General features: G+C 46.9%; 1 protein-coding gene across 1 annotated transcript in view; it reads left to right on the forward strand.

Moving 5' to 3' along the window:
* The window catches only part of flt1 (fms related receptor tyrosine kinase 1), a 35,326-nt gene that overhangs the window by 8,088 nt on the left and 14,081 nt on the right, over nucleotides 1-13,157 (forward strand). Inside the window, exons 8-23 of the mRNA XM_086102469.1 lie at nucleotides 41-158; nucleotides 236-405; nucleotides 799-946; nucleotides 7,170-7,293; nucleotides 7,379-7,487; nucleotides 8,805-9,125; nucleotides 10,295-10,441; nucleotides 10,527-10,658; nucleotides 10,737-10,843; nucleotides 10,925-11,060; nucleotides 11,415-11,519; nucleotides 11,610-11,723; nucleotides 12,474-12,553; nucleotides 12,705-12,768; nucleotides 12,844-12,938; nucleotides 13,016-13,138. Coding sequence (XP_085958595.1) covers nucleotides 41-158; nucleotides 236-405; nucleotides 799-946; nucleotides 7,170-7,293; nucleotides 7,379-7,487; nucleotides 8,805-9,125; nucleotides 10,295-10,441; nucleotides 10,527-10,658; nucleotides 10,737-10,843; nucleotides 10,925-11,060; nucleotides 11,415-11,519; nucleotides 11,610-11,723; nucleotides 12,474-12,553; nucleotides 12,705-12,768; nucleotides 12,844-12,938; nucleotides 13,016-13,138 — 2,093 coding nt within the window. The remainder of the gene's footprint in view (nucleotides 1-40; nucleotides 159-235; nucleotides 406-798; nucleotides 947-7,169; nucleotides 7,294-7,378; nucleotides 7,488-8,804; nucleotides 9,126-10,294; nucleotides 10,442-10,526; nucleotides 10,659-10,736; nucleotides 10,844-10,924; nucleotides 11,061-11,414; nucleotides 11,520-11,609; nucleotides 11,724-12,473; nucleotides 12,554-12,704; nucleotides 12,769-12,843; nucleotides 12,939-13,015; nucleotides 13,139-13,157) is intronic.

The raw sequence follows: 13,157 nt of genomic DNA on the forward strand, positions 1-13,157 counted from the left end.
GGCCGTTGTTGGACATTTCTCGCTCACGGCGTCTCCTCAGATCGTCCCTTCATCCGTTTGAAGCCCAGACGAGGATCTGTCATGGAGGTCCAAGCGGGTCAAAAGGCCTACCGAATTTCACCCAAACTCCGAGCGTTCCCGGCTCCCGAAGTCATCTGGTACGACATTAATTTTGACCCCCCCCAAAAAAATTTCTTCAAGAACCCCCATGTAAAAGTCCCACGTGGTCCCGCAGGTTGAAGGACGGCATGTTGGCAGCCGAGCAGTGCTCCCGCTACCACCTCGACGGCCATTCGCTGGTCATCCGCGACGTGGCGGAGGAGGATGCCGGGAAATATACCGTGCGCGTACGCATCCAGGAGCACGGACTCTACCAAAACCTCACGCTGATACTCGTGGTCAACGGTAAGACATTTCACATTCGGCATATCCCGATTATGCTTTTTTGGCACTTGAGTCGCTGGTCCGAAGTATCTGCCGATACCGAGTCCTGATCCAATACCTCGAGAGCTTGCGTCCGATTTTTCTCAAATGAATATCGACATATTCATACAGGGCTGGCACGGCGGACGACTGGTTAGCACGTCGGCCTCACAGTGCGGAGGTGCAGGGTTCAATTCCGGCTCCTGTGTGGAGTTTGCATGTTCACCCCGTGCCCGCGTGGGTTTTCTCCGAGTACTCCGGTTTCCTCCCACATTCCAAAAACAAACACGGCGGGTTAATGGGACGCGGGTTCAAAACCTTGGTCTCCCAAATGTACTGTTTTGTCATGTTTGCAATCTCTCTGTGTGATCCCAGTGAGCCCCCAGATCGCCGAGAAAGCCGTGTCGTCGCAGAGCGCGGCCGCCGTGCCGCGGGGGAGCCGGCAGTCCGTGCACTGCACGTCCCACGGCGTCCCCGCCCCGCACGTCCACTGGCTGTGGCACCCGTGTCCGCCCAAAGGCCTGTGAGTACGCCCGCGCACCAGCGCCGAGCTCGCTTTGCGTCACGGCGCCACCTCCGCGCCAATCCAAAGCTCGTCCCACGCGTTCTGTGGTTATCGCCGCACTGAATCCGCCGACTTTTGGACTTTAGCCGTATTGACTGACTTGGTGAATTTTCGGGCTGATCTTATTTCGCCCTGACTGTAACTTTCAAGGTAGCGACCTTCAAAACGCCCCCCTCCCCCTCAGTGATTTTCAACGCAGATTTTTTTTATTTAATTTTTTATTTTTTTATCGCAAACCAATTGATGATTTAAGGTGGATTTTAGTCATCCCTTTACTTTTTTAGATTTGAAAATATATATATTTTTTCATCCAACTGACTTTTAAGGTGAATTATTTTTGGGTCTTTTTTTTTTCCATCCATCCATTTTGTGAGCCGCTTTATCATCCCAATGGTCGCGGGGGGTGCTGCAGCCTATCCCAGCCGCCTTCGGGGAGTAGGCGGGGGACACCCTGAACCGGTTGTCAGCCAATCGCAGGGGTCCTTTTTTTTTTTTTTTTTTTTTAAGGCATTCTGAGGTGTTTTTTTTTTAACTTTTAAGTGGATTTTTTTCCCCTCACTGTGACTTTTAAGATCGATTTTCATCCGCGATGAATTCCCCCCTCCCCCCCCCAAAAAATTCAGTTCTTTCAAGGTGGAATTTTTTTTCATCTGAACCAACTGTGACTTTTAAATTGGATCCCCCCCTTAATTTAACCGTTAAGGTCGATTTTTAATAAATATAAGGATTTCTTTTCTTTTGTTTTTTGTTCATCTCAAACTAACTTTTGAGCTTATAAAATTGATTTTTTTAATCACTCTAAATTTGAGGGTGGAGTTTGTTTTTGCCATTTGATTTTTAAGATGGATTTATTCCCCCCTTACTTTGACTTTTAAATGCCCCCCCCCCACTGCTTTCTTTTTTTGACATTTTAAAGGGGGACGTTTTTTTTTTTTTTAATTCTCTCGCTCACCCTGACTTTGTGAGACTTGCGCGTTGGACTTTTTTGGCCCCCCACTGTGACTTCTTTCAATGTAGATTCTTCATGTGTGTCAGTGTGTGTGTGATCGGACTGTGACATTTCGAGCACGTTTCTCCACTTTCGCCACATCTCCACGCACATACAATACTGTGATGTCACAGTACAACAGAAGTTACCCGTCCGTCCTTTCGGCTGTTGTTGTTGTGCGTGTGTGCGCGCGCATTGTGTGATTGTGTAAACAAGACATGTTTTGTCTATTTCAGCATGTGTCCAGACACTGTTTCCTTCTTGTAACCAGAACAGATGCCTTTGAGGGCCTTTCATGTGTGTGCGTGTGTGTGCATGTGTGTGTGTGAATGTGTCAAAATTTCCACGTGCGCTTGCGTGTTTCATTGTGTGCAACTTTCCCCCTCCCTTTTTCTCGCTTTAATGTCTTTCTTTTTCAGCTATACATTTCATGCAAAGCGTGCATGTTTTGCGTGTGCATGGTGCATTCACAGACACACAGCACATGTGAGACTTGAAAGGAGAGAGAGGAAAACGCGCGCACACACACACACACTTGAAAAGAGGGCAGTTCCGTGCTCTCCGGCACGATTTGTTGCCTTCCAAATCAAACGGCGATGATTTAATGAATTTCCTGCGCAGGACGCAGGGTGAGAGGCCTGTTTATTATTGTGATTGCACACCACATCCTCTGATGCTTTTTCTTATATCTGACACGCACACGCACACACACACACACACTACGCGCACACTTGGCAAGAACAGACAGAGTGATTGTCTGGGGTCAAAGACGTATTGTGTAGCTCGCGAGCGCGCCACAGAGGTTAAGTGTTACCTGAGAGCGAGGGCGCCCGTGACATCATCGAAATACTCAAACTGTGACCCCGGTGCTCGTGAACGCCTCGCCGCCTTCCATAAGCGTCTCAAATTGTTTCTCGCGCGTACCGCAAGCGGTGATTTTTTTTTGTCTGATACAAAGCGGCGCCGTGATTTCTGATGATACACGCACGATGTTGTTTGTCTGCATGTGTTGCCCCGCCTTTTGTGCGCCAATAGCCGTTGCACCAAGGGTCATGACGACCGCAACGTCGATGCTAGTTTCGTTCGCCCGTCTTTGGCCGTTTTCATTGTGAGCTAGTGTTCAGCTCGTGGACTTTTGTAAGTTGACATATTCCCTTTTGCCTGACGGTTAAACAAAGTGGACGCCTCATCGCTCGCAACTCAAGACCAAATAATTGGCCAAGCGATGGCTCATGAAAAAGACTGAAGTCGAGGTACCCCAAGATGTCAGACACGCCTATAAAGGCTTTCGTTATTGTTGTAATTTGTCACATTATCTTAGATATGACCCACCCAGCTTGCCCAATAGTGAGCGCACACTTACAAGTCACTTAACAGCACGTGGTTATCTAATGTGTTTGTAAAATTGTCGCTTTTGCGACCCCTTTATAACGGTACGTTTGCAAAAAACTCTTAGGTCTTGCCAAATGGTGAGCCCAGACTTGCAAGACACTAAATAAACATCTAGCGCTGAAAATATTGACATTTTCATGAAGCACTTTATAATTGTATTCTTTTGTAAAAGCACTCTCGGGTCTTGCTAAATAGTGAACCTCTACCTGTAAGCGTGAAAAACGGATTTCTAAGTGAGTTCTTAACCATATCATTAACTTTAATTTCAAGAACCCTTTATAATGAAACCTTTGCAGACACTCTGTCGGGTCTTGCCAAATAGTGAGCCTCCACATGCAAACCATTCCGAATCGCTTCTTGACGATAGACGGCATTTTCCCTCACATCATTTCTATAACTCATTGATGAGCCATTTACACTGCTACATTTGCAGAAAGACTGTTGCCAAATAGTGATCCCATACGTTCAGGTCACTGTTTGTAAATGTGCTGCCTGTGCTGGATCCTCACACTGGGCCTCACTTGTCCTTCCGCAGCCTGGCTGCACTGCAAGCTTGACGGCGAGCCAGAGTAGGCCCGGCGTGCTCAACGGGCCGGGCCGGGTACGCCGGGCCCAGGAGCTGCTCTCTTTCGGGCTGGGGTCCCCACTCGTAGCGGGGTCCGCCGGCGCTGGTCCGAACCATGGGAATCGCAGCGCTTCTTATCAGGCCCGGGCAGGAGGCGCGTTGGGCTTCCTGTTCGAAAATCAGAGCGCTTTTCCTCTCGTTGTTTGGCTTCCTCTCCCGACGTGAGACGCTTCCCAGCAGCGTGATTGTCCCCTTCGTCTTCAAACGTGGCACAGGGCTGCTTCCGAAAGACTTGATCTATTCTTGAGACGCCCCCCTCCCCCACTGCCCCCCCCCCCACACACACACACACCTTCCCACAAGCAGAACTCTACTACTGTCCCCCATCACCAATGCGTGCACACACACACACACACACTACTTACAAAAAACTTTGGCTATTTATTGGGCATTAAGATGGAATTTCAGGATGAGCCTAAAATGCTCTAGAACCTTGACGGGCAAACTTAACTTAATTTAATTTTCTGCAAGGTTTTGAATGGCAAACAGGTGTTTGATTGATTCCCCGATTCTTCCCTTTTTTTTTTTTTTTTTTTTTTTTAAACCTGATCCTTAGTTGCACTCCCCGCCACCAAAATTAAAAATCTGCAAATGAAATTTTATTTCATTGCAATCATAATGAATGCCAACATTTAAATGGAGAACAGCAAGTGCTGCAAAAAAAAAAAAAAAAAAGTACTGAAACATTCAAAAGTTTAGATGGGGTCAAATGAAGTTCACATGTCAAGGTTCGAGTGCATTTTAGGTTCACCCCAAAAGCTGAAAAATCCCATTTATTTTTATTTTTTTACTTTTTTGTAAATCGTGTTCTCCTTTGGATCCCCGCATCCTCCGTGGAAGATGTCTTCCTGCCTTGGCTTGTTGCGCTGGACTGGACTGGCAACACTGCTGAGCAGTGGAGCCCCAGCAGCGCGCAACACTGATCTGAGACAAAAATTATACACGCACACACACACACACACACACACGCACATCTATATATAAATATGAAGACACTTGCTTCAATATTTATTTATTTCCTCCATGCTACTCATTCATCCACCAGCCACATCTATCGGAGCAGCTTTGCTTTTTTTTTTTTTTTTTTGTGTGTCCTAGAGTGGTACTATCACGGGTGCGTGTCCTCCACGAGTCCTGACCTGGCACCCCCACAACCCCCCCCCCCCCCCATTCGCCCATCCGACCCCCACTGCCCCCCCCCTCCTCACCCACACACACATATACACACATACATCCAGAAAAGCTGTGAGTTTTTACTGTTTTGTTTTTTTTTTTTTTTTTAAATCCTCCAGCAAGAAATCCAACCAAGCGAAGAAAAAAGTGGACACAAGGTTTTATAGTTCTCTGATGACAAAACAAAAAACTGACACCTACCATGTAGGAAGTCTGCCGAGTGTCCATGATGTTGCTTTTCTAACTGCCCCAGTTGTCTGTGTGTTGGAAACGGCAATGAGCCATTTGCATGTCGGACAATCAGGGCCACACAGATTTTTTATTTCCCCGCCCCCCCCCCCTCTTATGACCATGAAATAAGAGAAAATAAAATATGCTGTATAATGTCCATATATGTATGTATGTACAGTGTGCATGTATATATGTACATATCTATGTACGTATATATATCTACACATACAAAGATATGTATCTATATATTGTATGTACACAATACGTATATATGTATACACGGAGGTATATACGGATGTATATCCGTACATATATGTACGGGCATGCGTATGTATGGAATGTAATGTAATATAACTAAAATATCATATGAGGAATATATTTTTTAAAAATTTGTATTTGTAATAGCGCCACTTTATTTCTTTTTTTTTTTTCCGTACTTTTGTTCCCATCCACGTGGCCCTAATTGTCTGTCATCCACTTGACGTGTAAGCGCGTGTGTACGTGGTTTTGTATACGTGCGTGTCTGTCCCATTCCGCGGGTGTGATCTCCCCCCGCCCCCTTTGTATCAAGATGTTCTACGAGTAATATATGAAGCTAATATTTAATAATTTTATACGACTAACTTCCGTATGACTCCCCTAAAAATGACAAGATTTGTATGACTCTGTTAATGCATCTTGTTTTTTTTTTGCAATTGTTTGTATCAGTTGTTGATGTGGTTTTTTTTTTTTTTGCATTAAACTTGGCTTGTATTTCCGTGTTGTTGTTGTTTCAAATGTCTGGCGTTATTTCGGGCTGCAGACAGGGAACAGTTAAGTGTAGTCAGTCAGAGCACACACACACACACACACACACGCGCGCGCGCACTGGGTGGCTGTGGAGTGATTGTTGCTCGTCCACTCGTCTCTCTGTGTGACTAACAAACCTTTCTTGCCACATCTCACTTTTATTCTGAGAGCACAGTACTGGGAGATGCGTGTGTGTGCGTGCGTGTGTGTGTCACGCACAGGGAGGGAGGCACACAATGTACACTTCAAGAGGAAGCGCAATCAGAAGAAAAGACTGGAACACACCTCAGGGACGGGAAGATGAGATTGATACACGGAGAGCGCGAGATTGAGAGATGCAGTTGATGGATGGATAGATAGCGATAGCAGATGGGTGGATGGACAGAGACGATCGATCAAAGAGAAGTACGGTAGATCAGGAAAGTCCGAACTCGGTCCTCGTGGGTTGGTTTTCCTGCGTGTTTTTATCGCTCCCTGTCGTAACACACCGAATTTAAAAGATTCAGGGTCTTTAAACAAGCTTGTTCAGAGTTTGCTGATGAGCTGATTTTATATCATAAGGCATTTAAAAACAACAAACATAAAAATTATGTCATGTATAGAAAGGTCTTTAAAAGAGCGGAAAAAAATGTCCAGTAAGATTTTATCGTATTTTTTAAAGGACCACATGGTAAGGCTTTTATTTAACAAGCATGGATTTTTTTTTAACGACCATGTATCGTAAGGTGGGGTTTTTTTGTCTTAAAATGTCCATGTATAGTAAAGCGTATAAAAGAATATTTTAAAAAAACACGTCTCGTAATTATTTTTTAAGGCATTTTTTTAATGACCGTGCACAGTAAGGTGTTTAAAAAAGACTATAAAATCAAGGAAGACTTCACGTGTATAGCAATATGTGCACACGGTCAACATACGTATGTACAGCTGCTGAATGACGTCATCCCAGCTGACTGTCCTCCTCCTGTTCTTCTTCCTCATTGAAGGTGCGCTCCTCCGACATCCTCTTCTGGCTGGACCCCCTTGGGCGAGGGGCTCCCCGCCACGTCCACACACAACCACATCCTGAGTATGACCCGCAACCAGGAAGTGCTTCAGGGGAAGACCAAGGTGGAAAAATCACACGCCGGAATGATCACACATGTTAATGTCGTCGTTTAATGAATTGTGTGCGTGTGTTGTTGTTGTCTGTTAGACGGTCGGTGTGGTCACAGTGGCGCGGGCTGTGGTGTCAGGTGTGTTCCGTTGCGTGGCATCCAACTCCTTGGGACTGGACCACCTGGACATCAATTTCTTCGTCACGGGTAACCCCATAAACACCTAAAAAAAAAAAGTCAAATAGTCATGACAAACCATAAAATCACCAGCATGTTTTCATGGTCACCTGTTGCCAGGCGGATTTATGGAGAAGGGGACGTCATCAAGAGGCACGATTTTATCCCATAGGCATTGAGTTGAACTCCATATTCAATATAAAAATAAGTGTTTTATGAAGGGTGAGGATCACAGCGCGTGGGGTATGAGGTCGATGTAATTCCACTGTAAACTTGAGCGAAACAGGAAGCCGTGGGCTCTTATCATTCCACTACCCCCGCCACCCCCACCGTCTTCCTCGTCACTCTGTCCCGCGCGGCGCATTTCCTTGGACTGGCAGCTCGTCTTTATTTCGGGAGGCCTCGGGGTGTTCGGGTAAGATAAACACAATCCGCCATCAGGAAGCTCTCGAGCCGTTTCCACGGGAAGTTTCAAAGGGCTAAAGTAAATAGAAAGATCTTTTCGCGCTGGCAGCAACAGCGGTGGCGACATCAAAAGGTGGTCGGAATGGCGGCGAGCTCGCCACCTCGGTCGGACGCGTCACCGGCTTTCGCCAATGGCACCGCTCGTAAACAAACACTTGTTCCTCATTTGACCGAGGCGGAGCCACGAATCGCTAAATAGCCTTGAATGACGATTATTTTTAGCCTCCTTCACCGACATAACATAGTTGCAATGTGGCGAAAAGATGTTACGTCATCTAAATTGCTTCGGCGTGAGACCCAACGCTGACCGCGATTTACATTTCAACTACTATGTTTACCTCAAGAAAGATGGTTTAAATATTCGGACATAGTTATCATGATTACTGAAGGACAGACTAATGAATTGACTCTATTGACCTGGTGTCAAACTCAAAGCCCGTGGGCTAGATCTGGCCCGCCAGATCATTTTATGAGGCCCGCAAAAGCAAATCATGTGTGTCACCTTGCTAAAATCTGAACCGAAATGTCAAATTGTCATGTGTAAAAGAATAACGTTGAGATTTTCCAATAATCTTATTACCCTGATTACACTCACTTGAACAATAATTGAACAAACTATTATAATTGACTGATTTCAAAATGAGAACAGTAATCTATTCAATTGTTGTGGACAAGTGATCATTTTGTTATAACGGCCCTCCGAGGGAAGACGCAACTCCTAATTGGCCCACAACTAAAATGAGTTTGACACCCCTGCTCTATTGCTTTAATGAAACAAATCCTCTTTTGACGCTGAAGTTTTATACCAGGCTAGCTGAGCCCCGCATACAATTTGTTGTACACTTCCACACTTTGAAAAGCACTTTATATGTATCTCGTCAGACATTCCAGGAGGCTTTGCCGTGAGTCAGCATGAAGACCCCAGAGAAGGCGGAGAGCTGCACCTCACCTGTAGCGCCAACAAGCACCTGTACAGCAGCCTGTCGTGGCGCCGCCTCCATCCCGCCGCCGGCGGCGGCGGGGGCACCGGCTGGGGCGGGCGCACTTTCCTGCACGGCCACTCGTCCGCGGGGGACTTCTCGCGCTCTCTGCGTTTGTCGCTGAGCAACCTGAGCACTCAGGACTCGGGCGCCTACATGTGCGCCGCCCACCACCGCCTCACTGGGCAGGAGGCCCACCTGGTGGTGCAGGTGAGGGTCTCAGGTGAGTCACTTCTGGATTCTTATCATTGCGCCGAGAGACCTTTCGGTTGCACTAACTGGGAAACGGTTTCGATCTTGGAGTGCCGTCGCATGAGGAAATCAAAATGGCCTCCTCGGCACTGCCTTATTTCTGGACATCCTGATGTCTTTGTGCACGTATGCCGCAAACAAACAAACAGTCACTCTCACGGAGTTGCGGCTGTTTGGGAGTTCGGGTCCCCTCGGCTTCCTGAGGCCCCACCCTGCCTTTGCTCAGCACCTCTTTCACGTGGGAATGGGCTCTCATCTGGAGGAAGAGCACACAATGGCACTTCCCACAATGCCACATTTACAGCCCCCCGCGCTGGGCCGCGGGAACAATCAGCCAATCAGACACTGTCAGGCCCCGGGCCCCCGCTCGGACAATCATCGATTGTTGTCCGGGAGGAAGATCGGGGAAACAACAATCAGTCGCCTCGCTTAAGTGACTTTGCTTCACGTCTGCGGACTACTGCTCGCTCGAACAATCAGCGCCCGACACGTCCACTTCCTTCGTTCGGGACCCCCGCTCGGGGAATCACTACCACACAGTGGGTAACCAGTGAGGGGCGGGGAAAAAAAAGTCCACTTCCTTTAGCTTAATTAAATTAAAAAGTAAGAAGCGAGCAGAATAGATTTGTTCTTTTGAAACAACCAGTCCTTTCCTGACTACACGATATACTGCTGTGTACATAAAATTTGAGGTTTTATCGAGTATAGAGTACAGGCGGACGGCAATTAGCAGCAAAAGAAACTGTGATATCTCTATTCCATCAGGTTAGGCACAGCATTTTGGGGGGGGGGGGATTTCAATTTAGCGATGGCATACGTGTCTGTATTTATGGCGGGTGTCTTAAGACTTGCTTGCACTGCCCCCTGGTGGCTGCAAAGTGTGTTATGAGTCCCCAACCACTGCACCAAACCACTTTGAAACCGATTTTTAATTAATTTTTTTTTTTAACTGATCAACAGAGTCTGAAAGCATTTCATTTTGAATATCAGGTGCATCTGCTTGCGCCTGTGTCCAAGGTTAGGTAAGAGTGAAGTTTGGCTTTGGGTTTGGGTTAGGGAAGACAAGGATGAATTTAGGGGTGAGGAGGGGGAGGTTCGATTTGCATTCATATGTAACGCTGAGTCTCTTTTTCCGGTCAGTCCTGGAGCCTGCCGTGCTGCTCAACAATTTGACGGATTGGACGGTGAACGTTAGCAGCTCGGTGACCCTCCGCTGTCCCACCAAGGGCGTCCCACGTCCGACTGTCACCTGGTACAAGAACAAACGCCTTCTGTCGGCAGGATCTGGTAAAACAAATCAAGAATAAATCATCACCCGATGTTGAAATGCGTTGTTTTTTTTCTTCACTTTTGATTCCCATATCATCCGCAGGTATCGTCGTATCCCCGGAAGAGGACTCCCTCCATATCGACCGCATCACCGTGGAGGACCAGGGCTTGTACACATGCCGGGCCAGCAACCAAAAGGGCTCTGCGGAGAGCTCCGCCTACATTTGGGTCAACGGTAAGCACTCACGGTTTTTCTATTTGATACAGAGCAGTGTGCTTTCAGTCGCCAAATGAACGCGTGTGTTCACGTCAGGTGCAGCCGAAAGTCCGTCGATGGAGATTCCGACTCTGGCGTGCACGTGCGTGGTGGCCACTTTCCTTTGGCTTCTCCTGACGCTCCTGATTCGAAAACTACGACAGGTGAGGGGGGGGGGGGCAGGCTGAAAGAAATGTTCCAACGCAAAAAGCCTTTTTTGATCACTCGTTACCTCCCTTGTGCAGCCCGACAGCTCCCGGAACAAAGCCGAGTACCTGTCCATCATACTGGACTCGGGAGACGGCCCCGCGGAGCAGCGGTCCGAGCGACTCCAGTATGATCCCAAGCGGTGGGAGTTCCCTCGAGAGCGTCTCAAATTAGGTACGGGCGCGGCTTATCGATAAAAACTAAACGTCTTGATTTCTCTTGTTTGCTTGCTTCCAGGAATGTTAAGTAGAGGATGTATTAAGATGGCATCGGCGATACGCCGACTTTCTCATAGTTCTTATCAAATGATCATTGGGGAGGGACTCTCGTTCCATTAATCAGAGGTTGTATTGTCTCGGGGCCGGCTAATTAAGAGAGCAGCGCTGGGGTGTTTACTGACACTAATCAGCCCACAAAGGGTGGTGTTCAGTCAAATGTCCTCCTGATGAGGTCCAAAGTTTCGTCTTATCAGACGCTCACTTTACAGGATGGGCGAGAATAAGTGTCATGTCCCTTCCACCCATCCAGGCAAGAATTTGGGTCGCGGAGCCTTTGGGAAAGTGGTGCAGGCGTCGGCGTTTGGGATGGGCAACGCTTCGGGCCGCAGGACGGTTGCCGTGAAGATGCTCAAAGGTTCAAAACAGCTTTTGCAAGTTCTACAAGCCATTCAATTGTATTTATTTATTTTTTTTAAACACTTTATTTTCCCCTCCCATCCACCAGAGGGCGCCACAGTCAGCGAGCACAAAGCCCTGATGACCGAACTGAAAATCCTCAACTACATCGGACACCATCTCAATGTTGTGAACCTACTGGGAGCTTGCACCAAGCCGGGAGGTTTGCCGATGATCGTGATGACATACTGGACAAGGCGTAGATTGAGATTTAGATTTAGTTTTAGGTTGAGCGTTAGTATTCAGATTTTGATCAAGATTCCATGCTCAGCTTTATGTTTAGGTTCAATTTGGTGGGGCTGGGATTCGGATTGTAGTTGAGGTTAGGAACCAGGAAGTGGCGTTGGGGTTTTGGGATCAGAGCTGAGATTCAAAATTGCGGTTTGAGTTCAGATTGGGACTAGGGTTAGGATTTGACATGGAGTTAAAATTCCGGTTGGCTTTAGGTGTAGGATTGGGATACGGGCTAGTGCTGAATTAAGGGGTAGGGTTCGGATTTTGCTGGTTTTGGATTAGGGTTGTGGTTATGTTTCAGATTTTGATCAGGATTAGGGTTGGGATATAGATTTGGGCGAGGGTCAAAATTGGTGTTGGAATTCGGATCCTTGTCGGGGTTATGAAGCGGATCACGATTAGAATTAGAGGGAGCGCCCGGATTGGAATTGCCCCAGATCAGGATTAACAATTTGGATCCTGGTTGGAATTCAAATTGGATGCGGTTTGGGTTGTGCTGAGACTCACTTTGGCATTATGTTCAGGATGAGACAGGTTTAGGATTAGGACTAATCCTCAATTAGGGTCAGGATTCAGATCAAGGTTAGGATCCTAAAATGCTGTTCGTATTGGGACTAAGTTTCAGATTGGGGTTTTCGCATCCTCGGTTGGAGTTCAGATGTGCGTGTTTGCTTCGCAGGTCCGCTGATGGTGATTGTGGAGTACTGTCGCCATGGAAACCTGTCCATCTTCCTGAAGAGCAAACGAGGCGTGTTTGGGGTGAGATTGCGAGCGTGTGCGGTCGAAGTGTGAAAGATACTATCAACGTTTATTTCAATTTTCATGCACTTTATTCTTTTTCATGTAAATTTATTTATTTATTTAATTTCATTGCAATACCATTTTTGCATTTCAATATTCGTTGCTCCAGGTATCCAGAATAAAATCTGGAGAGACGAGTTGTGATATCCAGCCAGCAAGAAATAACACAGCAGGTGATTATAGCCAGCGGTTATTTGTGTTAGTAGTAGTTAGGTATGTAATATTCTGACTCAGTCAATTTCTGACAGGCGATGCAGACACAAACTCTCCGTTATTCCTGGAGGATCTCATCTCCTTCAGCTTCCAGGTGGCGCGAGGAATGGACTTCCTGGCATCCCGCAAGGTCTGACACTTCCAAGCCGTAAGACACGTGACTGTTTTTTAAAAAAAAAAAAATTTTCATGACTCTACCCACTTCAGTGCATTCATCGAGACCTGGCAGCCCGAAATGTTTTGCTGTCCGACAACAAAGTTGTGAAGATTTGCGACTTTGGCCTGGCCAGGGACATCTACAAAGACCCCGACTATGTGCGAAAGGGAGATGTGAGTATGATTGCACGCA

Source organism: Hippocampus guttulatus, chromosome 21 (assembly GCF_054856545.1).
Source record: "Hippocampus guttulatus isolate MCC_2025c chromosome 21, RoL_Hgut_1.0, whole genome shotgun sequence".
Taxonomy (NCBI): Eukaryota; Metazoa; Chordata; class Actinopteri; order Syngnathiformes; family Syngnathidae; genus Hippocampus; species Hippocampus guttulatus.